This window comes from Oreochromis niloticus, linkage group LG7 (assembly GCF_001858045.2).
Source record: "Oreochromis niloticus isolate F11D_XX linkage group LG7, O_niloticus_UMD_NMBU, whole genome shotgun sequence".
Lineage (NCBI taxonomy): Eukaryota > Metazoa > Chordata > Actinopteri > Cichliformes > Cichlidae > Oreochromis > Oreochromis niloticus.
In genome coordinates, this window is record NC_031972.2 from 24,849,468 (window position 1) to 24,875,596 (window position 26,129).

General features: G+C 39.9%; 1 protein-coding gene across 1 annotated transcript in view; it reads left to right on the forward strand.

Moving 5' to 3' along the window:
* The window catches only part of bcr (BCR activator of RhoGEF and GTPase), a 92,380-nt gene that overhangs the window by 58,681 nt on the left and 7,570 nt on the right, over nucleotides 1-26,129 (forward strand). Inside the window, exons 4-18 of the mRNA XM_019361150.2 lie at nucleotides 1,380-1,565; nucleotides 8,288-8,395; nucleotides 11,439-11,496; nucleotides 11,614-11,666; nucleotides 12,152-12,286; nucleotides 17,565-17,686; nucleotides 18,056-18,221; nucleotides 18,462-18,581; nucleotides 19,309-19,384; nucleotides 19,579-19,683; nucleotides 20,035-20,109; nucleotides 20,380-20,477; nucleotides 21,343-21,474; nucleotides 25,630-25,689; nucleotides 25,890-25,999. Coding sequence (XP_019216695.1) covers nucleotides 1,380-1,565; nucleotides 8,288-8,395; nucleotides 11,439-11,496; nucleotides 11,614-11,666; nucleotides 12,152-12,286; nucleotides 17,565-17,686; nucleotides 18,056-18,221; nucleotides 18,462-18,581; nucleotides 19,309-19,384; nucleotides 19,579-19,683; nucleotides 20,035-20,109; nucleotides 20,380-20,477; nucleotides 21,343-21,474; nucleotides 25,630-25,689; nucleotides 25,890-25,999 — 1,604 coding nt within the window. The remainder of the gene's footprint in view (nucleotides 1-1,379; nucleotides 1,566-8,287; nucleotides 8,396-11,438; nucleotides 11,497-11,613; nucleotides 11,667-12,151; nucleotides 12,287-17,564; nucleotides 17,687-18,055; nucleotides 18,222-18,461; nucleotides 18,582-19,308; nucleotides 19,385-19,578; nucleotides 19,684-20,034; nucleotides 20,110-20,379; nucleotides 20,478-21,342; nucleotides 21,475-25,629; nucleotides 25,690-25,889; nucleotides 26,000-26,129) is intronic.

Consider the following 26,129-nt stretch of genomic DNA (forward strand, 5'->3'; position numbering starts at 1 on the left):
TTTTGAGTACAGTGAGCTGTCATATTCAAGAAACAAGTGATGATTTGAGCTTTGTGACATGGTGCAGTAATGCTGCTAGAAATACCAGTAAGAAGATAAACACACTGAGGCATTTGAATACTGCTGAGTAGGTACTAAGCTCTGGTTTAGACTTCTGCAGGGAATCTTTGTGAAGTCTGCGACGTAACCTACTCCAGTGGTTTATGTCTTTGCCGGCATTTATCCTTATGCGTGGTGGATATGTGTTAATTAAGCGTGTGGTTGTATCCCGCTGTTTTATATGCAGTGCCAGCAAATACAAACAAAGTTCTTTGATTTTTTTCTCTCCTGGGTCTCTGCTCTTTGTTGTGGTAAGGTCTTTTTCAGGGGCAGAAATATTTGTCCCTCTAGTTTTTCCACTTCTTTGTACATTCCCTCATATCCGTTCCGATAGTATCGTCAATTTCCTTACAGGAATTTGCTGGCATTTGTGGCATCGAGATTCATCACAGCAGGCATCTGTAGTCCAATTTTGGTGAGCCTGTGTAAATTTTACCCTCAGCTTCCTGTTCTTGGCTCACAAAAGTGACGCCCGGTGAGGTCTTCTGCTTCTGTAGCCCATCTGCTTCAAAGTTTCAGAGCGGCTATTCTGTTACCTTGATTGTAACAAGTAGTCATTTGAGTTACTGTTGCTTCTCCTATCAGCTCAAAGCAGTCGTTTTCCTCTGACCTCTGACATCAACGAGACATTTTCACACAGAGAACTGCAGCTCATGGGACGTTTTCTCTTCTTTTGGGCCATTGTCCGTAAACACTAGAGACGGTTGTGTGAGAAAATCTAAGATCAGATCAACAGATCAGCAGCATCTGAAACTCTCACACCAGCTCGTCTGGGACCAACAACCGTTCAGCGTCACAAAAACATCTTTTTTCTCTATTCTGGTGCTCTGTTTGAACTTCAGCAGGTCGTCCTGAGTGTGTCTGCATGCCTAAATGTTTGTTTCAGGCATAAAAGGATTTGAAAAGGTGTGCCTAGTACAGTGGTCGGTGATTGTATCCTAACAATACCGTACATGTTACTGGTTATCCCAGATCAGGTAAGGCAGGTAAGGTAGCAGTAAAACCCGTAAAGCCTCCTTGTTGCTGTTTTAATACTGACGAGTATGACAAAGAAAAATGTGCCAAACTTAAAAAAAACACCTTGGTGTAGAATATGTGATACCAAAGTGTAACCTGTAAAAGTCTTTCACTGTTTACTTAACATCTGAATTAGTATAATGTATGAAGTCACTTAATCTAGGCATATTTTTTATTTTTTCTATAAGATAATTTAGAATGCTTCTAGCACAATAAACGGTCTGAAAAACATCTTTTATATCTGCTCTCTTGGTCCTCCTCAGCCCATGAAGCCTCTGAAGGCTGCTGCTACAACATCCCAGCCAGTGCTTACCGTGGCCCAGATAGAAACCATCTTCTTCAAAGTGCCTGAGCTCTACGAGATCCACAAAGAGTTCTACGATGGACTTTTGCCTCGTGTCCAGCAGTGGAGCCACCATCAGAGAGTCGGGGACCTCTTCCAGAAACTAGTAAGGCTAGAGCGTAGTTACCTTTAGTGCACCTTTAGAGCTCATAGCCAAAGAGAGAAATGAGTCAAAGGGTGGGGGGTTGTAGGGTGTTTGTTAGAGTGTGTGTACCCTTGACAGCAGAAATGTCCCTCTGTGTAACTGCTTGACATTACCCCTAATAAAACTTGACAATATGGGCCACCCAAAAAAACTTGACAGCACTGATAAGAACAGCTACAGCTGCATTTCTGACCCCAAACAAACCCACAGGGTTCACTAGGGCTCCATTACTCAGAGTAATGTTATTTCTTCCATCGGAAAGCTTCCATGAAAAGCTGAATTTCATCAACGAATAGTAAAAGTAATTAGATTTTTGGAGTAAAGCTCTTATTATCATATTAAATTCCAAACAAACTGATTCTGAATCGTCTTTTTTCCCCCCACATTTCCGCCTAAACAGCCGTTTTTGTCCTTCCCAGGATGTCAGGGCCAAATCTACACTGGGTCTGTTCAATCATTTTCACAATGGGTCAATTAGCCCACAATGAATCATTTGTTAATTCTCTTAGAAATACTGCTCCTTTCCCACTCGTGTCTCCCTCCATTGCTCTGTCTCTCTCTTTCCCTCTCCCCCTCTGACTCACTTGTGCTTGGAGACACACACACACACACACACACACACACACACTGAGGGAGGTGCAAGCGTCTTTCACAATGCCGCCTTTCTGCCTCAGGCAGCTGAGACCATCACAGCACTGTGTGCTTCATGTCTAGAAGAAGCTGCTATAAATAGGAGCCTCTCTCTCTTTCTCAGAAACACACACACATACTCTCTCTCTCTCTCTCTCCCTCTTCCTCTCTCCCTCCCTCTCATTCTCATTAACTTATCTTGGGAGGCGCCCCTTGTGGCTTCACTAAGAAATAAGGATTTAATTGGTTTTGTCTTCATGTCAAATAAGCAAACATGAAAATCCAGTCCATCAAATTGTTGTATCCATTCTTTTTGTTCACACTGAGCACACACGATCTAACAAAACTGCTTCACAGTCACCTCTAACATTAAAAACAAAACAAAGAAGCGATGACATGGTTCTGATGTTAATTATTGAGCAGAGTGATTGTTAGCTGTGAGATGTGTTTGAAAGGAAAGCTGCATGTTAAATCTGGCAGAATGGCATCCTACAAGACACAAAGAGGCACCAGTAGATAATGACTTCTTCACTGGTTGTAGAGCAAGGTTGAATGAAGGGCAAATTTGACCTCTGGGGCCCCCCAGAGGATTATGTCAATTAAGAACTTCATTTTTGACTATATTAGATTTCATTTGAACTTAAATTGGAAGGTGTAGCTAGTATTTCCATAGACTGGTGCTAGTTTGCCCATATATTTAGAGAGCTTCTTTGTCTGGCTCAGCAATTACGTCACTCGTTTTCATTTTGTTTTTTTCTTTCTTTCCTCACCTTGACAGTCTGGTGTAGCTACAGTAACTATCTTTGTTACTAACACTCAAACTGTAAATAGACATCTTTATATTGATGCTCTTATGCTTATACATTTACTACTTCATACACTTCCCTTCTCCAGACTATAGTTAATAAAAGTCAAAAGGTGACCATGCTGAGCCTTGAAAAGGGGGGGAAAGGGAGAAAATGTTGGATGACAGTCTGCATTAGAAAGAGAAGGAGGGAGGGGGATTAGTTGAGAGGAGAGGAGGTGATACAGACAAGGACCGGGGGGTAGGGAGGGTTGAGAGGAGGTAGGAGTTGACTAGGCAAGAAGATTTAGGCTGCTGCAACTGTGATAGAGCTGTCTTGCCATGACTCTGAAATCTTTGAGGGGAGACAGGCTTAGGAATCGTAAAACATCAGAAGAAAGAAGGCGAGAATCGGAGAGAAGAGAGGAAGCGCCAAAGCATCAGTGACAGGCTATGAGCATGACTGTCAGAGAATAGTGTTTGAAGACTGAAAATAGGGCAGAATCACGCTCATGTTTCTGCTGCTCCCTCACACACAGCAACAAAGTTAAGGCTTTGCACCATGAAGACAGCCAGGCAAACTGATAAACTGTCTTTGAGCATTGTTCCTCAAGAAGAAACAAAAAAACCTGATGACACATTTTTGCTTTCAGCCATGGTACTGTTGTGACTCTGATAATGCCACCATCATGATCCAGACTGATTTTTATTTTTTGGATGGATTGATGTAAAATTTTGTTCAGCCTTTTAGGAGAAGCTCAGCATGAATTTTAAGAAAAAAAGAAATTCAAGAGTATTTTTTTTAAGTAAACACTTCTTGCTGTGAGACACTGGTGCCTCACAGCAAGAAGGTCCTGGGTTCAAATCCACCGGGCAGCTGGGGCCATTCTGTGTCGACCTTGCATGCTCCTGGGATTCCTCCCACAATCCAAAGACATGGATGGTTTGGAGTAATTGACAATCCTAAATTGGCCGTAGGTTTGAAACAGATTTCCCTAACTTTTGTTATGTGTAGTTATTTACGAGTCCTCACTAAGACAGTATGACAGTGCAATTTAGAAATATAATTTTATTGTCACACGAAATTAATTCTTTAAGCTCCACCCCCCAGCCATCAGCTGGCTGTATTTGTAGTGTTCCAAACCTGTGTGGTAAAATAGGGAAGTTGTATAGTGCCCTGTGGTGGACAAAGAACTGCAACAACAACGCTCATAACATGATTGAAGGGTGTTTCTCCTGGCAATTTTTAAAATTTTTGAATTTTTATTTGTTGGTCATTATAAATGCTGATAATTACATATCAGCAAATAGCTATTATCGACCAGTATATCAGCCCCATTGATAAAAAGTCCTAATTGTTATTAATCTTTAGTGAGTAGCATGATTTCTACCTCAAGACTTATTTTGACTTTAATCAATTAGCAATTGCTGAAAAGCAGCGACTTCAAAGACATTAACTGAAGCCTAGAAAGAATAATGAAGAAAAAACAGAACAAAAATTGAATCATTTTACAAATGCACGCACTGTATATGTGAAAAAAGTATAATAACTTCTGTCCCACCATCAAATCAAAATCTGTTTGTCTGATATGTTGGTTTTATCATCACCAGCTAGCCTCAGTTCGCTTTGTGTTTAGACCTAATGAGCAGGTGTTGCCTGCTAACTTGCTAAACTGAAATATTGTAGCATATTGGTGGTTTCATTGTGAACATGTCAGGATACTGGTGTTGGTACTGGGCTCAAAGCACCGAGGTACCATCACGGGAGTAGATTCTTTCATTAAACTTAAAACAAACTTAAAGTTTTTTCGTTCTGTCTGTTCTTGCATTATTATGTCGACATAGACTACACTGATTTTTTTTTAAATTTTGTCTTTCTCATATGTGTCAGAAGGCCTAACTAACTGAGGGCAAATTCAGCTTCCTCATATAATGACCATAGTCTGTCATGAAGCTGTTTTCTTAATGTTGTTTTCCACTGTGGATTACACACATACTGTCACACAGGGACAAATCCTGAAGTGAAAAATCCAGACACCTAAGCAGTTCTTTTCATCACCCAAAGGCATTTTCTGCTATGATACTGTAGCTGCATTTGGTAAGCCTCAGTGCTGTTGTGTGTGGAAGTGGCTGGCAGACGCAGTCAAACTGTCACGCTCTGAATGGCTTCCGCTGTGTCGCAGATTGTGTGGCCCAGGGCAGGACTCGGGATTGCAGGACTATGAAAGCTACTTTACTCCTCACCTTCCTCTTTGCTGTTTCTTTCTGTGCGTGAATGTGAAACACATTTTGAGACAGTTTTGTTGCCTGAAAATGCATCTGCAAGAACTTGATTTAAAAACTAGTTAATAGTGTGCAAATTCCAGTCTTGTGGCACGTAGCATGTTGCCTCGGAGCTGTAAATAGTTTTGGACACACAAAGCGAGATCTGTCACTCTTGAACATGTTGTAAGTGTAAACAATGTTTAGAAAACTTGTGACTGCATTCCTGACGTAATAAGCTCTCACACCCCATGAATTAAAAAAAAAAGATTTAAAAGGAAGAATGGGCTCAGTTTGAGATTTTTTAGGTTAATAATTGAATTAAGTAATGATTGTGGAAAAGTGGAAGAACATCTAGGTCAACAAAATACATGAAGCCTCATATATATTTATATTTAAAAAGTAAAAGCAGTCACAAATCACCTGACCTTGCTCAGAGTCAGGCCTCATGCCGAGGCTTGTAGAGCCTGTATTCTCTTTAATTTAAATGGAGTCTCACTTGTTTGCCATGAAAAACATTGGGATTGTGCAAAATCCTTGACCTGCCCCATATTTCTTTATATTTTGCTTGGAGACTGGAAAATAGGTGCACCAGTTTACTGAAAGGTCCAAACACATATGGACATAAATGTATGCTTTATGTATACATAGACATTGTCATTGTTTTTAGGATCGTTTTCATGCTGAAAAATGAAGCTGTTGCCAATCAGACAGTACCATCAAGATTTGATGATACCTTTTTTGCGTTCATAATTCCATCGATTTTTACAAAATTCCCAACCCCGCTGGCTGAAAAGCAATCCCAAACCACAACAGAGCCTCCGCTGTGTTTTACAGATGGCTGTAAACACTCATTGTTTTACCTCAGTCATGACAAAATGATGATGATTTGAAACAAAAATGCAAAATTTGGATTCATCACTCCTGTCACCATCGATTTTTACTCCATTTCTTGTGTAATTTGAGATGGCTCAGCCTTTTCTCTCTGTTTCCTTTATTAAGAATGGTTTCTTGAAAGTCACTTTTGCACTGATGCTGATGAGGCTTTGGCAAATATTAGATGGGTGAACTGAAGGGCTATATGCATCTCTCAGGTCCTGTGACAGGACTCTGTCAGGCCTGCCACTTCTTCTGTCCTCTGCTTGTTCAGTTTCCTCAGATTTTAAATGTCACTCTGCACACCATGCAAATGCTGACTTTTTAGGTCTTTGGGAATCAACTTGTTAGTGCTAAAATACCATTTCATGCCTGCCATCATGTGTTATCTTTGCCATTTGTGGTAGATTTTGTAGAAATAATGTGTTTTGGTGACAGGCTGCTAGTGCCTAAAAATGCCTAAAGATACAGTTTCATGCTATGTGTGGATAGTTGAGTTGGTGGTGTCTTTTTATGCTTGATTAGAGGTCACCCCAACAAAAAATAAAACTTCCTCTGAAAATGGTCAGTTGCAAGGATTGAAGTGAAAATGAGTGAAAAAGCAGCTGTTGGAAAGCCTAAAGAACTTTCAAAATAGAAAAACCTGGTTCTTTGGAGGCAAAATATAAAGAAATTAAGGGTATCTTGACAGTTTTGCACAGAACTTAACAATTTTTTTGTAAAGTTAAAGAGAACAAAAACTACTAGTAGCCACATCATGATACACCTGACACTAGAGACATCATCTGGTCAGCCAAAACTAAATGATGTAATCACAGCAATTGTAATTGTGTTCATGTTTTTGTCTTTTTCTGACCAGATAATCAAATTTGGTGTGACTGGTGACACATAAACAAATTTGTTGTGCACCGAGCCATTTGAAGTTCTAGAGGAAGTGAATTAGACTTTAATAAAATCTGAAAACGAGTAGTGAGATTGAAAGCCTTGGAGACGGTCCATAGATTGTTGATGTGATGTGCCTCAGCTGTGATCATGTAAATATGCCTTGTGTCTGTGCATTAAGTCTGTTCTTCACCTTCTTTACCTTCAGATAAAGATCTTAAAGGACTATTGTCTTTTTCTTTTTCTTTTTTTACAACCTTTCTAAAAATCAAATTGCGTATTTCTTCAAGTGTAATCCCAAAAAGTACTATATTATGATTGCAAGTGATGCAAATGATGTGTAGAATAATCTAACCAAACGTCTGAAGCTTCACACAGGCTAAAAAGGTCTCAAGTGCAGCAAAGTGCTCGGTGTTTCAGGCTTTAAATGTATTCATTTCTGCTCAGTGCACTCAGGTAAGACATGCTTACCTACATGCTAATCATTTTAGAGGTGTGTGAGAGTCTGCGTCACTCTCGAGGCACAAATCTCCACTGTACTCCGTCCGCATGCATCGGCTTTTGTTCAGGAGAATTGATTGTCCTTTTGTTCACGGCAGAGATGGATTGCAGCGCTGGCAGGCAACGTTCGATGGAGTTTTATTCAGTCACACAGCTCACTAAACGTGCTTTCATAGCCTCTGTTACACCAATCATTAATTACTCACCCAAGCTCAGTGCGGGGCTCGCTGGTTGCTATGGCAACGTGCCGCACAGACCACCACGGTTACACGCTGTAGCTGTGATCTGTCTCTTGACGGTTGTTTTGTTCAGTTGTCTGCCGCTCATGTACAGTCCCTGGGACACACTGGACTCTCAGTGTTACAGTTCAAATGCACTTTGTACAGATTTGTCCAGTGTTTCGGACGTCTCTGCTGGAATTTTAGAAATATTTTTTCCACTTACTCTTTACTTAACCTGTGGGCGTTACAATAGCAGTGCAGACACATGTAATTGCACTTGTCTGGAAGGCACTACAGAAGACTTTCGAGTATCTTTGTGTGTCTGAATTTCTAACTTAAAGTCTGAAAGCTCAGGAAAGATAGTTTGCCCTTATTTAATCCTCCAACATAGAAGCTTTTTAAAGTTGTTCAAGCTCACTGTCACTGCATTGCGAAACTGCACTGTAGATCAGTTTAAGTATGTCTGATCTGCGAATTAAATTTTTTTGCTCTCTCTCTCTCTCTCTCTCTCTCTCTCTCTCTCTCAGGCCAGCCAGTTAGGGGTTTACCGGGCATTTGTGGACAACTATGAGCTTGCTGTGGAGACGGCGGAGAAGTGCTGCCAGGCCAACACGCAGTTTGCTGAAATTTCTGAGGTAAGAAAGCGAGTAAAAGGAACAGTTAAGTCACTTGATTCCTATTTACCAGCAAACTGAGGGTCACAGCTTGTGCCTTTTCCCCTTGATGTGCTAAGCAATGCTTTATAAAAATGTCACTTAAATGTGTCTGTTCTCCTTTTAAGAAGTCTTCTCCTTTTGCACTTCAGAATAGTATGAAAGCTTGGAAGCACTGAAAAGGCAGTCAAAATGTCTGGCTGGTATCTCCAAATTTGAACTTACTCACTTAACCTTCTGTAAAAATAACTTGAAATTGAGAAAATATTGAAGAAATTTGTGTTGATGCAAAATTTTGGGATAATAACCTGAAACATTTACTTTTTCAGTGACTGCAACAAGCTTTCACAGAGAAAAGCTTTGAGTGTTCCTGGTATTTTTTTAGATTACTCTGTGGAAATTTATTTCTGACCAGAACAGAACACTTGAGCATCTGCTGTGTGTGGTGGATCTCCTCCTGTGTGTCAAACAGAAACCTTTCAGTGTGATTCTCCTTTTGACAAAGAGGATGAATTTGCTGGGAGCTGAATCTGAAACTCCAGCCTTCAAGACAGCGTCTGCTTGATACACCGTCTTTGTGTTGGCTTGCACCGGATGTCTTCTATAAGATGCTTCATCTTACTTACTTACTGTAGCACCTTGCACTATGAATGCTTTCCCTTGAAACTATTGTCATATCCAATGACTTGGCTCCAACTTGAAAGTGAGGCAACTTTGACCCAAAAGTTGATGTTAGCATGAGGCCTGTGGTGAAATGACACATGGAGAATGACAGTGATCACAACAGGACTTAAAAATGTGTGAGCTGTACTGGATTGGTCCAGAGGTGCAAAAGGAGATGACCTCATAGGGGAGATCAGCAAAGTGTAGCTCAGGTGTGGTTTTAGATTTGTATGAGCGGGCTCATGGATCCTGATCACACCATGTCAGACCGCACACAGCGGACTTTAATCTTAAGTGGGCTAGACCAGTAAAATTCCTTTGCTGTCACTGTAAAGTAGTTCAACTGCACATTTAATCCCTGAGATATCTCAATATAAGAAAAACAAGTGCAATTTCAAGAGTTTCATCAGCTTTTCTACTTGCTGCTGTAGTTAATGAAAGGAATCTCTCATCATGACTCTTTAGGCTTAAATTGCAAGAAGTAAATGTGTAAAATTAGAGAAAAAGTTCTTGTAGCTATTTGCCCAGCCTGTTCTCTGACTATAAAGTGATTTTTTTAAATTTATTTTACTGTGGAGCGCTGCAAGAAACAACAAACAAACAAACAGACATAGTAGAAAAAAACCCAGGAACATTTCTGTCATTTTATTGTTTATCTGTTCATTACTGTATGATGAATGGCTGTGGGGAGGACTTTATCAGTAAGACAAGCTGTAAAATTTATAAAAATAAAGTTAAGTCCAAAATGTATGCTTTCCAAAATGGGCCAGTTTAGAATCTTTGCTAGGCCGATTCTGGCCCCCAACCCTTATCTTTGACACCCCTGATATAGACTATTAAAATGAACTAAAACTAAATAAAGGGTCAGTTGGACATTCAGCAACATCACATGATTTATTTTTGTTAGGTTAACCTTTTTTTTCTAAGCAACTAATGTGGTGATGTAACAGCATCTGATGATGAAAAACATTACCTCACTAATCCAATCACTGACTGAAGTGATAAAATGAACAGAACACAGTATGAATTGATACTGCATCGCATTTTCTTTGTCATGACTCAAGCCACAGAGCAGTTTGTGATGGTAAATCTCTGCTGGGGTTGGGGTAATTACTATTATTTCAGCCTGATGTTAACATAAACCTTCCTTAGCTCTGTACCTATTTATACAAGAAGAGCAAAAATGCACCTAGCTGCTTGTGCAGCTGGAGACAACGCAGAATGAAAATGATGACTAACCTTCAGCTGTGTTCAATTATGTGTTCAGTCAATGAACATAGCCTAAGAGGTATTGTAGACTCTTAAAGAGTCAGTTTAGTCACTGCTTAACATTTTTGTCCCCGATTAAATGCACTTGCAAAACACACTGCCATCGTTCACCCAAACAGCTTTTATAATTCCCTTGTATTTAAATTTTAATGCTCTGCTGAATATTTCTGTGCAAATGCAGCCAGAGGCGAGATGTGATGTGTGCCCATGCGTATATTATTGTTTGAGGATAGCGGATGGTGTTTTCTGCAGTTTTCTTTGGAGGAGGCCTCTATTTGGCTTCATCTGCAATTAGAGCAACTGTAAAATAGGAGCTCTCCTGCACAGGGTGTAGAAACAGTCTCATAATTTGGAGTATTTTTATCTAAACTTGAGTTTCCAAACGCTTCATGAACTGAGAAGATATTATACTCAGGCCTTACATCTAGCTTTGAAAACTGATATAAAATCCAGTTTAAACTTCTCGTCTCCCAGTAGAGTGTTGTACTGAGGCCGTCCAACATAGATAGGAAATGTGAAAGCTCCAGCAACATCGCAGCTCTTGTCATACATTTTGGGATATTTCTGTTTGAACGGCAGCCAAGGATTTGGTTTAGATGCAGTTTTTTGAGGAGGATTTGAGAAGTGTTTTTTAAACTGCTATGTATGAATTAAACAGAGAAAATATATTGATCCTAAATATTGATCTTTTATTTTGTGGAAGAAAACTGCAGTTGTGAGTTAAACTAGTTCTCATGCCATTTCTTTCTCTTTTTTGTCAAGCATGTGTTAGTTTCTGCCACACCATCAGCACGTCTGTGTTTTCTGAGAACCAGTAGTCAAGGGTGGAGGCTGGTATCTACATGCATATGGGGAGTTCATCATCGAGGGTTGTTAATGGTCAAAGTAATGATGCATGACTCGAAGCCATCTGAGCAAGATGGCGGGGGGAAAATCTGCTGAGGATAGCATAATTAATTTGGAAGTGGATGACCTTAAAGCTAAAGAATGAAAAGATAGTAACTTCATCGTGTTTTGTCACTGAAGAGACTTTTAAAGGTCTTTTTATACATTTTTAAGCCACTGTTTGCACCTTTGTTTTGTACCCAAACAGAACCTGAAGGTGAGGAGCCCCAAGGACTGTAAGGAGACAGGCAAGAACTCACTAGAAGGTCAGCTATCTCGTGCCACACTTTACACCCCTTCTGTGTAAAAAATTTGATTGTCTATATGTTGCAAATGGGGTCAGTAAAAAATCTGTCTGTTATCTGCTCTTTTTTCGTTTATAGCTTTGCTTTATAAACCAGTGGACAGAGTGACACGCAGCACTTTGGTACTTCATGTAAGTAATAGAGAACCTGCAGGCCCAGCGATGCTCATTAATAACTGTGTTCTACTGTATTTTGGGAATTGTGACTTTTTCTCACAAATGAAACCACGAAAGAATGAGTTGGGTAATCAAAGAACAGCCTGTGTTTCATTTGTCATTGGTTAGCATAATTGCTTACAATTTATTTATTTTTTTAAAGACCTGGCTGCCCATCTTTTTTTCAGCTGTTTTATTGTACTGAACGGGTCTATGGGTCTATAGTTTACTGAATCTGTGAAATCTTATTGTAGAAACACTGAGCCATAAAGCTGTGTGACTCACCCATACATTTCCTCTACTGTGTTGTTTTTTGATAAAGAGTATGGCTGGACTGTGTGTGTAACACTTAAACGGAAAAACTTGTAATAAGTAAGATTTACTATACCGTAACTTTATAATTTGCCTGCATGCACCTGAATATATGCTTCTGCATCTCAATGTTTTCTCTGTACTGCTAGGACTTGCTCAAACACACACCCATCAGCCATCCGGACCACCCCCTTCTGCAGGATGCCTTGCGGATCTCCCAGAACTTTCTGTCGAGCATCAATGAGGAGACGACGTCCCGTCGCCAAACTTTCAAGAAAGGAGAGGTGAGTGTCAAAGAGGTTTAAAATTCACGCTGATGTCTGAGCTGATGTCATTCTTTGGTCCAATTATTGCCTTGAGCAGCTGATAGGGGGTGTGGTATATAATAATAATAATAATAATAATAATAATAATAATAATAATAATGTATACTTTAAGGAGCCATCTTTGACTTGATTCTGTTTAAATGAAATGAAATGACATTAAATTAAATCAAAACTCACATAGTGCTTGTTCAGTACACCCTCTAAATGACCTTGAAGTTACTACCATAGGGGTCTACCAGATGCACCAATCTGCAGCCTAAAGCAGAGCCCATGTCCTTATATGGTCATACCAGGGTTGTCTAGTCGAGAGCAATTCCCCTAACGCTAACACACTTGATCACAGCCGCCCCCCACCCCCGCCCGCTGTCTCTCTCATCCCTGGAGATGGCTTGATGCACATGAGTGGATGTCTCTTGATTGATAGCTTGCGTGACAGTGCCGTACATAATGCCTTGTAATGAGCAACCAGTCCGCTCTGACTGGCAGATTCCAAGTTAATTATTCATAAATTGAGTGTGGGAGGGAGCGAGCAAAAAGGCTCCTCCCTCACTCACCGGGAGGTCATTACCGCACCCTTTCCTCACACACACACAGTTTCACATGCTTTCTCATTCTCCTGGTATTGTTTGCTTTTGTACATATATACACACCTGCCCATCTGTCCCTCCAGGCGCCCGTTTCCATCTCCACACCCCCATACCACAATCATGAAATTTTTATCATGGATACATGAAAGCAGCACATGGAAATCAATGAGGCTCATTATATTGTGCCTCACTATGGATGGCGCATGCAATAGACTTGATTTTATTTTTTTCAGTTCCTTGTTGAATTTACAGATTCCAGACTGTACATACATGTCACAGTGTTGATGTCAGTGGTTTACATTTAAGTTCATTTCAGTTCAGCAGTTGTAATGTTTTTCCTTTCTTCTGCTGTTATGGCGTAATGAGAGGACACGAGAACAAAAGGAAACAGGTCAGAGTGCTCAATTATGATCTGACCTGAAATCTGCTTGTGAGCAGTCTGTGTTTTTAGTCACTGGAGGCATGCAGGAGAATAGCAAAACAGGTGCCCCCCAGAGGTCCTGGCCACATGAGTGGGGGGGCGACACAAACACAAACTGCTTAATTAAAATGCAAACGATGTCGCTCACCCGGCTCTGTTTGCCTTTGGGAAAGAAATGCTCCTGATGTGAGTGGAGCTAAATGTACACAGTCATCTAGACACTTCAGCTTCTCCCTGTTAATAAACAAACGTGTCCTGAATTTTTTTTACAAGATAAAAAACCACACAGACGCAGTGTGGCCCTCTAAGCATTTACTCTAAATATAAACACAGATCTTTTGTAAACTCACGCCAGTGCTTGCGCGCTTGTCAGCGAGGCACCTCCAGGAGATGGTCAATATTTAATCGGCGTCCTCTGCGTCGGCGTGCTCCGCCCGATGTCGCTCTCTTTCCACACTTACGCTGCTGATGTTCTGCTCAGCTTTTACAAGCAAAAAAGAGAGACGCGTTTCTCCGAAGGTTCGTGCTGTGAAAATGTCATCTGATGTGCGCAGACAGCTGGTTTGCGAAAGATGTCTTTTTTTTTTTTCCTAGTTGCAGAGCAAAGAAGCTCGATAAAAAACTAAAGAACCATCAGACTCTCAGTTGGCATTTATCAGCATGCCTCAGTCAGGCAAGAAAAATATTCAGCATATCGAACCCTTCATCCAGTATTATGTGAATAAAATTCATAATAATAAATTTAAGGTAATAATTCACGAGAGCAGCATTATTTATTATTTATTGTTATGTATTCTTAGCTTTGTTAATAGCTGCCATGATTTTGTTAGTAGTACATTTTCTGCAAATTCAGTGAATTAATAGTTTATATATTGACCAATGGAAATTTTAAATTTCATAATAAAAAAACAGGAACGGTACGTGTTCATATATGATTTTTTTTTCTCTCCTTTTATATAGCATGCCTGGACAAATCTTTCATTTGGAATGAAATGTTAAAAAATGTAAAATAAAAATTAAACATTTTTCAAAAGAAATGATCACAGGCACAACATAAAATATTCCTGCATAAAATACTAAATTGAAACATTTCACTTTCAAGTTTAATCTGGTTTTTGTGTAGCTGGTAAAGAGGCTCGTTGTGTTGGGTCAGGGTAGGTGTTGACGAGGTAGCACGTCATTTACGAATGAGCTCCTTGTCTTCCCATATTCTCATTTCTGCCTGCATCCGCATGGTGGCTTTGAAATAGTGCATTTATGCATCTGCGTTAAATCTACGTAATAGAGACACCGCTACCACAAACCCGTCTGAAACCCTGCGCTTTAACATGCATCGTAAACTAATGTGCACCTGCTAGAAATGTAGCTACACATTACATCGAAGCACTCACGAACAGCTCTACAAATATTCAGTGCAAGAATCTAAATTAAGCCTTTTTTTCATGACTTGTTAGATTTTTTATTATTGTTTTTTTTTTTCAGTAGCAGAAAGAGGCCACATCTGCATATCTTTTGTCCAATAACCTTGGGCTACATAGTGTTTGAAGTGTCAGCTTTAACCATCATGTAAAGACCAGATAATGCTATGCTGTGCTCGTGCCATTAATATGCATGCATACAGTACAGATTCACATTTTTTAGCACCGGTTCCCTCTGATGTGTCAAATCTTCAAACTGCTGCGCAACACGCTAAAAATAAACTGACTTGACAGCATGTAAGCTGGCACATGTATGACATAGACAGAGCTTTTTGATTGTTTGTTTGTTTGTTTTCTAGATAGGAAGTATCCTCAAGGGTTAATGTTACATGTGGAGCAACTTCACAGAACATCTGAATCCACATGCAAACACATGGAGACTGAGATGTGTGTGTACACTGCTCAACAGTGGCTGGGACAGTATAATCCTGATTAGGCAAATTTACCTGGACAGAGGAGAAGAAGGCGTAATGAGTTTTTCTTTGTTTTTTTAGGGATCCTCTTGTTATCCTCTTGTTGTGGTTGAACTGACAGATGTAGATGACAGTTGCCAGTAGAGATGGCTGTCAGACAGACAGAAAGCAGTTCATCCGGAAGCTATCTATCACAGGACTTAGTTGTGATCACAACCTTGATTGTGTAGCTCGTGATGAATAATTATATCCTTCAGTGGGAATTAATTTTCTATTAGATTGTTATTTCAGGGATCAGAATGTGATCGTAATGTGCTGTGGGATAGGCAGCAAGTCCGTGCCTCGACAACAGATCACTGCAGTGGAGCTGCTGTGGTGATGTGTCACATGGTTCGCCGTCTATCTACAGCTAGAAACTGCTGCATGACATCTGTTCTGTCGAGAGCTACTCCGTCTCTCTCTGGCCTCTTCTCTCCTTTCCTTCCTCTCTCGCTCTCTCAGACCTTTCCTTTTTATGGAATCAGAGAAACCCACCCCCCACCCCATCACTGACACTTGTCTTTTAAAATCATGCCCCATTATCTCTTTCCCTCTCCGTCTTGGTCATCCTCCTTTGATTCTCTTGGGCTTAACCTCCTAGGACCTGGCGTCCACATATGTGGACATCACATTTTGGGTTATTTAGACCAAAATACTGAATTTTGCTCTACATGGGCCTGATATCCACTTACGAGGACATTATACTGCTACTGTTCTATCAAAATTTTAAATGAATATGCTCATATGTGGCTCTCATTTTTCTTAAAAACAAAAATAAGGCAAAAAAAAAATCTGGTAATTCTTTGTTTTTACATTCATCGGGCCCCAATATGTCCAAATATCAAAGAGAAATTAAAAAGGCATGCAGTGGAAGAGTTCGGGTCTTAGGAGGTTAAACACCGAGTGACATAGCATGATCCTCCTCCCTGTTAGCAGATGCCCAGTCGGGATTTGTAAGCACATAAACTCTTTCATTAGTGTCATGTCCACTTCAGTGTTTTCAAGCAGTGACACTAGCTGTGTATTTGTGATGGAGAAGGGAAAGAAGAAAAACGGCACAAAGATGAAGACAAGTCATGTTGTTGGTTCTGGAAAGTGTGATGTCATGTTTCAGGGTTTTCCTGTAAGACTGACAGGGTTTGGGAAGTCAAGTGCTGGTGTGAAATCGCGGTCTGTGGTCATTACATGAAGAAAAATATAGTTTGGTTGCAGTGGAAGATGTAAAATGAGCATTAAAGCCTCATTCTTTGGTTGGACAGTTTTTCTGGTAATTACCCAACGTAAACCCATACAATACAATAAAGTGTGTGAAAAATTGAAACTTTACTAGTTAAATTTGAACAGATTCAAAAAGCAATTCAGTAGAAATGATCACGTGTACAGTCAATCAGAAGAATGAAAGTAGTGTCACAAATGAGCAATAGGGATTTTGTTGTCTTTTGCAAATTGTATTATCTCCTTTTTACAGTGAACCACTTGGATCTAATCTTTTACCACAAGTAAAACAAAGGTTATGACCATTTAAAAGCAGATTGTTTCCTATTGAGCTGTGGTTTGAGCTTCCTTTGCTCTGTTTTTGTTTTAAAGCCCAGTCTCACATCTCCTTCTTAGCAAAGGGCATCACTGCCCTCTTTCGGCAAGTGATGATATTACACATCTCATTATATAGTCTGACATCAGTGATCAGAGCTTTGGTCACTGATGTCACAAACATCACTCTTCCTCCTCTCCTTTCCTCCCTTACTCATCCTTTCCTGTGTGATCCGGTGGTTGGTGATAATAATGCCAGATCAAGCTTTGAAAAGAATTTTTTTTTAATGGTTTTTGGGCGGTTGGGGGGGGGTAGTAATGAGTGCACACAATGAGCTAATGAGGTTTTTGTCATTTTTGATGCTGTAAAGCTAAACTCCTCTCTCCCTTGCCTCCTTCACCTTCCTTTCCTTCTGGTGTCCTCTTTCACACACTTGTGGAAGAGAAGTAGGAATTTCTGAGAATGGAAGGAGCGATAATGCTTTGAGATGCGGCACCTAATAAAAGGCTCTGCAAACTGATTGTGACCTTTCCAGAGAATTTCACACATTTATTACTGTGACTCGTAAAATGGTCTGAGCTCCCTAAAATGCCCCTGCCCCCATTCCCCATTATCCAGACTGCCAGCAATTCAGTTTGGATGCACATTTCTCCAAGTGACTCTGTTTTTTTCTTTTTGTTTTTTTTTTTTTGTGAGCTGTTTAGTTAGAAAAATAAACATGTTGTCTTTTTTACTGACCCCCTCAGTGTTGTCTTTTGTTGCCGTAGAACCGCCAGCTGCTGAAGGACAGTTTCATGGTGGAGCTGGTGGAGGGAGCCAGGAAGCTTCGGCACGTCTTCCTCTTCACCGATCTGCTGCTGTGCGCCAAGCTGAAGAAACAGATTGGAGGGTAAGAAGAATCTGCTTATTTTTCTCATTCTCAGGGATGAGATACACTGACATGCATCCAGCAGATTAGCAGCAATGCTAACAACCAAGTCTAAAATTAGTAATGACAGTTAAAATCTATGTTAGAACAGGACCTAAGCTTCGCAACAACAACCAGAATTACTGACACAGATTTAATCATCTCTATTATTTGAAATATTTTCCCAAAAAACCCTCTTGATATATATATATATATATATATATTTTTTTTTTACAGATAATAAGTACTTTTCTTCATTTATCCCTGGCTCATCGTCTTTCATGTTCCCCTTTTTTTGCTTTCCTTTAACCAACACTCTCCTTTTAATTTCCTGTCCTTCTCCTGCTGCAGTAAAAACCAGCAGTACGACTGTAAGTGGTACATCCCCCTGAACGAAATGACTTTCCAAGGCCCCGAGGAGGCTGAGCCACTTACCATCCCTCAAGTCCCAGATGAAGAGCTGGATGCCATGAAGGTCAAGATCTCACACCTCCGCAGTGAGATTCAAAGAGAGAAGGTATTGTAGATGTGCTGTAATCCAGATTTCTGCATGCAGATATTCAGAAGTAGATGTTTCTTCTAGTTGGGTACGTGCAGTAGTTTCACCAATATCTGTTTGGAAACTTAAAAAAGATTATTTCTTTTTTGGGGTTTTTTTTGTATTTCAAGCAGTCCAAATGTAGCAGTTACTCTCTTTCTCACAGTTGAATAGGTTTTGCACGCTCTTCTAAATAAAGTCAAATATTTTCACCACCAGAGAGCGAACAAGGGTTCAAAAGTCATTGATCGCCTCCGGAAGAAGCTTTCTGAACAGGAGTCTTTGCTCCTGTTAACATCCCCAAGCATACCACTCAGATTCTACAACAAGAATGGAAAGGTAATGATGCTTTCTATCCTAAACTACCTCTGCTTTTATTTTATCAACAGCTCTTTCCCATCAGCTTCTCCTCATTGCTCCTTCTCCTATTTTAATGGTTGTTTTTTTTTATTATTTTAATTTTGGGGTTGCTAACTTCTGTTGTAACTGCATGCTTTCTTTTTATTAGTGTGTATCAATTGCTGCATGACACCTTGCACAATTATGCTGGCTCAACGTCAGTACATGACAACAGGCATAAAGAGAGTGTGAATGTTTGCACATATAGACAGTGAATGCATTAAACAGTAACTGTGAGACTTGATCACTGCTGTGACAGGAGGGGGGCTGGCTTTGTTATGCTATGGTGTAGCAGTTTGGTGGTTCAGATTTATATTATAAGGTCACTACAAAATGCAAATAAGTGGTCACTTTTATCTCATGTGGAAACGCATGCAAGTGATCAGATATTCAGGAAGTGACCATACGGGGTGGGGTCACTGAGATGTTTTTAATATGAAAATGATTTGAATCATATGGTAGAGCCTTTGTCGCTGGGCAAAATCTGGGCTTAAATCTTAAACAGCACTCTCTACCGATATCCCCTCATTCACTAAAAATAATTTTCCTTCCTCTTGAACAGTTGGAGAAACTTAAAGGATGAACATGAATGTGCATTGAGTGATCATTCCTTTTATTTTGTGACCATCTGGTTTTCTCAAACGCCTCTCATGTGTTTATTTTTCAGAGCTACAGTTTCCTGATATCATCCGACTATGAACGTGCAGAGTGGAAGGAGATAATCAAGGAGCAGCAGAAGAAGTGTAAGTGTCAGTCAGGCTGTACCGGCTCAGTCATCTGAAGGACAAGATAGTAAAATTTGGGCATGTTTATGTAAATACTACCAGTCGATTGAGGCTAAGAAACCAATATTTTTTTTGCATTTCTGTGCGGCACGTGTTATTTTTTTTTTTAATACAGCGTTATTTACAGTCGAAATATACTGTCTCCCCTCAAGGTTTTAAAACAGTTTCCCTGACGTCCATGGAGCTGCAGATGTTGACCAGCTCGTGTATAAAACTGCAAACTGTCCACCACATTCCACTTAGTATTAACAAAGAAGGTAGAGTGACTGTTTTTATTTTTTCCAACATAATTTTGTGTTTTTTACAGACTTCTCTTAAGTTACAGATATTCATGAGTGCTTATGAAGGAGTTTTATTTACAGCCTTGGTTTGTCTGTGCTTTTATTGGAAACCTTGAGCTTTCCCATAATGTCCCCAGGAATGAAATAATCATTAATAATTGTGGGTAAATTGAGGATTGGTTTTAAACCCAGATGTTTAATACAGAGCACGTCTGTTTAATCTCTTCCTTCCTTTTCTCACTCTGTTCCAAAACAAGCCTAGATCGGCATGCTTTTCTAATGCCTCCTAACTTTTTATTACTGTCTGCTCACTGACCGTTTTTCCAGAGGATGAATCCTCCGGTCTCTACGGGTTCCTGAATGTAATCGTCCACTCCGCCTCCGGCCTCAAACAGAGCTTAAGTGAGTCACTCACCTTCACCCACGCAACCTTTCAGTTCAATTCAATTTTAATTTGTTCATAAGCAGCGGAAACAGTGTTTTTTTTGGGTTAAACTTTCAACCGTGAGTGTGTAATTGGATCCACGGGCTGAAATTTGTAGAGATTTGATTTATTTTCCTAGGGTAGCATCAAACATTCAGCCCATTCTTTTACTAATGTAATACATTCAGAAAGACAATGTGATTTGCCATCTAAATGTAAATTGTATTAAATCGTTTCCTCCCTGCCAGATCTCTACTGCACATTGGAGGTGGACTCCTTTGGGTTCTTTTCAAATAAAGCCAAGACGAGAGTGTATCGATATACCAGTGAACCCAAATGGAATGAGGTAAAAGATAAAGAGTGTACAACTCAACATACACATACCTTCAAAGCTGGATTTGATGAAGTAGACATGTAGTTGTTTCTGTGACATTATAAAGAGATTGCTCACCCACATATACCAGCTGGTGCCTGCATTGAATCCTCAGTTGCACAAATCTCTCCAGGATTGCTCAACACTGAACAGTCATATCAGTGCATTTATTTAACTCAGGAACACATAACTGCACACATTTCGATCTTAGCATAGTTCATGTAGCTGACATCTGGTCTTTTAATCATTTAGGCACCCATCTCCGAGCAGTTAAAAGATGTCTAAACAAATCCAAAGCATCCAGAGCCCCAGCAAGAATATACAAAACACACATATACACACTCCATATATGCATGGAAGCAAGCACATGTGCACAAACAAGAATGCACTAATGGCACAGCTGGGTGAAGCAAGAAAAGCTCTGAGACATAATCACAGGATCAGTTCATGTGTGGCAGGGTATGTTCCATAGTGGACCCAATGACTCTTTGAGCATTTTGGCCAGCAAAGTGGAAATAATATTAACTAATGAAGAGCTGCTGGTGATGACTCATATCTGGCCAAAAGCTAAGTGAACCAACATAGTGTGGGCCTCAAAAAATATGTGCAAAACATATGCAGTACGTTCCCCTACATAATTACAGGAAGTGACGGTCAGCTGTGTGTTGTCGTTGGTCTTATTGAAATGCAATGCCATGCTGATGTCTCCGAAGTTATCATGGCTCTTTTGCATGATCTTTATCTGCAGGCATCACTGCATTCAGATATTTCCCGCCCTTTGCTTTTATTTATTCTTTCCTCAATAGTTTTTTTTTCTGTCTCTCTTTGTTCGCTGAAGGAGTTTGAAATCGAGCTGGAGGGCTCTCAGACCCTGAGGCTGCTCTGCTATGAAAAGAGCTACAACAAGACCAAGCAGAACAAAGAGGATGGAGACGGTACAGACCGCATCATGGGGAAAGGACAGATCCCGGTATGACATGACGTCACCCTTTTCTCAGCCGTGACCACCATGACTCATTGCTGATAAGCATTTATGCCACAATAGGTGCCACATGCCATATGATCAGTGAAGCTTGTTAGAGGAATATGTGATGGACGGGTAGAGGCTGGCTAAATGAAGATGGGTTTCAGTGAAGTTGTCTGCACTTGCAGGTGACTGTAATTTAAAAAAAAGAAAAGAAGAAAAAGTGGAGTGACTTTGTAGCGGTTTAATAAAAGCTGTATAAAGCTGTACGTGCTCACTGCTTCCTTTGCTGCCAGGCTTAGCTGTTTCAAATATTTATGACCACCCTGGGGAATGGGTACTGAGTAGCAGCAAAGTCATCCTCCACAGAGGAAGTAAATATGAAGTCAGTACTATAAAGTATTCTCTCCATAATAATGCCAGACCCATAAAATTGCCATTATCCTGAACCCATCTGACTGACCATAGTTTGATGGCAGATTTAGGTAGTCAGGAATTTAATCACCAAGGCAACCCCACCCCACCGGATACTGCAAAGTGTCACCTAGAAGATTAACAGAGACAAAGGCAAAGATAAAAAAAAATTGACAAACAGGAGTTGCTTCTTTCATCCATTGCTACCAAAAACAACCCCTTTTTCTACTCCTCCATCAGCTTCAGTGTGCGTCTGTGTGTGCACGAGCATGATTGGACATTGCTGTAAGCTTGTTTTGCTCTGTTTTCCACAAACACTCACACAATCTTCATGTATATAGCAGCTCATTTGCTCTGAAATTAGTAAAAAAAACCCAAAATAATAGCCGTAACCTTTTAGATGATTGTTATAAATACACTGTGTACGTGTTGTTTCATGCCGTATGCACACACACGCATTACAGAGGACAGCTGTATTTATTCTGAGAATCCTGCATCAATATTGGTTGGTAAAACAGAAAAAGCTATCTGCACTAGGAGAAGTTTCCAAACTGTGACTTACAGTCACACACTCCACCTAGTGGCTCCTCTGGTAAGCCTCAGACACGATCCTATTTTGACAGATGATGTCATTTTAAAAGAAAAAAACTCACAGAGCTGTTGGAAAGTTACTCAGCAGGATTTTCACAAATCCAAGGCAGTGTTGCTGCTGTGTTCAGCAAAAGTCACGGTGGCTTATTGAATCTGCATTTTACTCTGCAGCTTTTTTGAGTGTTTGATCAGTCAGGTGCATGCTGAGATTAAAAACAAATGACTGTTTAGTTTTCAGACTGGCTGGTATCTAGCATAAGAGGCAAAATAAGAGACAAAACATGGGTGCGTAAGGAGTGACCTGATAGATGGGTAATGAGAGTACATATAACATGGATGTATACTTGAGCAGGTCCTTGGTGGGTATTCTAACTAGTGCAGTTTTTCTCTTTTCTCTCTCGATAATATTCAGATCAACTGAAAAATCTTAGAATCGAAGTTAAAAAAATGAAGTTTTCTTTGTATGATAATTTCACGTATGCTATAAGGGAAGATCGGTGGCTCAATCCATGGCTTCTCCAGTCTGCAAGTTGACGTATCATTGGGCAAGATACTAAACCCCGATGCATCTGTCTGAGCGTTAGTGTGAATGTTGTGTGAATGTTAGACCAAGTGCTGAGGCTTATAAAAAGCATGAGTATGATTGTGTGTGTGACTGCGTATCCTCAATTAGAGTAGAAAAGCACTACATAAGTACCAGTCCATTTATGTTTGCTTGTTTTTCCATAATCTTTCCTAAACTTAAGGGTCACTGTAGCTCAGCAGGTACAGCAGATCATCTATTAACCACAGTGTTGATGGTGCCTGGCTGCCCAAGTATCCTTGGGCAAGATACTGAACCCCAAGTTGCTCTCCGATGCGTCCATTGGAGTGTCATTGTGTATGAATGTTAGATAAGAAATTGTACAAAAAAATGCTTGTATGAATGGGTGAATGAATCAAGCTGTATAAAGTGTTTTTAGTGCTCAAGGAGAGTAGTAAAAAACACAATGTAAAAATCACTCAGCTCACTAAAGTTTTAAAGTTTGGTTTCAGTTTGTCACATCATCTGCATGAATTCCCCCATTTTTACTGCATCATTAGTCCTTTCCCTTTGATTCGACACCATAAACATCCCTCTTGTTTCATACTTTCGATTTTTAAACGTACACATCCACACCTTGCATTCATGGATTGTATAATGTCCTGTCTCCATTTGAATGAGCTGTGACAACTATTGTTTACCCTCATGTTGCAATGCTGGCTAAATTCCAGCTTTTATTATTGTTCACTTGACCAGATCGTTGGCTTATTGGAAAAAAAAGCCACTAAAAGTCAGAGACGATAGCATCACGTTTGTGTCGGAAAGCTTTTAGGCCGGCGAAGATGCCAGCTCTTATGGCTTTGCTGTTTTTTAGTGGAATGTAATTCTTTATAGATAAATGGCTCAAACCAAGGAGCACTCCAATCTCTTCAGTTTGATTCGGTTGTGAGAAACATGATCCAGCTTTGCAGCCAACCAGATGGGGCTTATACTAGGTAAACACACCCAGCATGCGTATACTGTGTATGAGCGTGTTTGTTGCGTTGTGTGAGTTGTGTTTGTTCGCACTCAGCCTTTATTGCCCCAGATGGCATGGCTCTTTGGTCTGAGTGTAGTTGTATGTAGAGATAGTACCTCTGAATAAATTACATTTGTTTACCGTGCTTCTAAAAATATAGCAAAGGGTGTAGTGTGTCTGTAAATCACATTTCAAAACATTCTGCTACAGCAGAGTAAGACAGTTGATGCAATTATAACTTTATGCTCTGCTTTTCTGACATAACACAGCAGCACAGTAAGTAGGACAACAGTATTTAAATATAGTGTTGACTTTTAAGATCATCATAATAAGGCAAATAAAGATCAATGATTTATAAAGCAGCAGTGGCTCCAAACAAAATACTGAAATTATTCTTTCAATTGTAAAAAAGTGATAATTTTTTTTATCTGGTTAGATCTAAAAGTTCTAATAATGTAGATTGTTTCATGTAAACGCACTGAAAAATTTATATTAAGTAGGTACATGAATATTATCAGCTTGTTAAAGTAGTAGTTTCAGAGTAAGCTGTCCTTATACCTGACATATTATTATTATTTGTTAATGTTCCATCAGTGCATAAGCAGCATTTTACAAGAGCAATCTGCTTTGACTAAATACTAGCTTTGTCTCATGCCCAGTCAGAGAATCACAAAATATATGTTGGATAGTTTCATTGTATAAGAAAAAATCTGAGGAAAATTTCTAAATATAAAAAAATCTACCATTGAATATTCATATCAAATAAAGGTCTTTAAAGAACAGTGTTTCCATTTGAAAGGTGGTGGAGTAGAAGAAGAATGTAACTGAAGTACAGCAAAATTTCTCAAAATTGTACTTGGGTGTAGAACTTGGATAATTTACTTTCTACCACTTCTAATGGAAGACTATTCGAAATATCATAAGCACATTCATTGTTTGTTTGTTTTTTGGGGGGGGGTATGTGACCTTCTTCCCCAGCAAACATGCACAATGGATCCTGAAACATGTCTTTAGTTTGGATGTGCTATCTGAATCTTCACATGACTCAAATTTCAAAATAATATTTTTATCTGGGCCTCGGTGCAGCTCATCCACTGTCTGAAACCGAGCCATTTTAGCTTCTAACCCAAAGGTGGGGAAACTCCAGGCCTCAAGGGCCGGTGTCCTGCAGGATTTAGATGTGTCCTTGATCCAACACAGCTGATTTAAATGGCTAAATGTTCTCCTCAACATGTCTTCAAGTTCTCCAGAGGCCTGGCAATGAACTAATCATTTGATTCAGGTGTGTTGACCCAGGCAGAGATCTAAAACCTGCAGGACACTGGCCCTTGAGGCCTGGAGTTTCCCACCCCATTCTAACCCTTTGAGACAACCTTTGTCTGGTTGGCTGCCATTTACAAACAGAAGATTTGTAAAGCTGGTGGCTGGGGCTTCTGTCCACTCTCACTGAGATCATACAGATCCAGAAGACTGAAGCCTGAGCTTTTCATTTTTGACTTGCTGTGATTACTTGCATTTATGCTGCTTCATTATTTGAAACTTTCTCAATGTTCAGTATGAGTATTCTTCAGTGTGAGCATTTATGTTTTTTCTTTATTATGTTTCCCCGACTCAGCTTGATCCTCAGAGTCTCCAAGGCAAAGACTGGCAGAGAACAGTTATTCCCATGAATGGGGTGAGTGGATCACACAAAATAAAGATATCACAATATAAACAAGATTTTCCTCCTGTATTACACTCACTGGCAGCTCTAATGTAGCTTAACATTTAGATCATAGTAGCATGCATTAATGAGAAACAGGAAGCAGATGGGATTCAGATTGTGTAAAGGTTTGATTTTTTTTTTTTTTTACTTCGAATTCTGTTTCTTATCAGATTGAGATTAAACTGTCCATGAAGTTCACCAGCAGAGAGTTTAGCCTGAAGAGGATGCCCTCGGAGAAACCCATGGGTGTGTTTGGAGTTAAGATCTCCACAGTGACCAAGTGAGTAAATAAATGAAGAGTGACTATTAGCCCACCAGCACTGTGAAACGTCCAGGTCATTATTATTTGTGTTCTCTGACATTTTAGGGCTTGTTTCTGGATTATTTTAATGTGTGCTAATCTTTTTAGT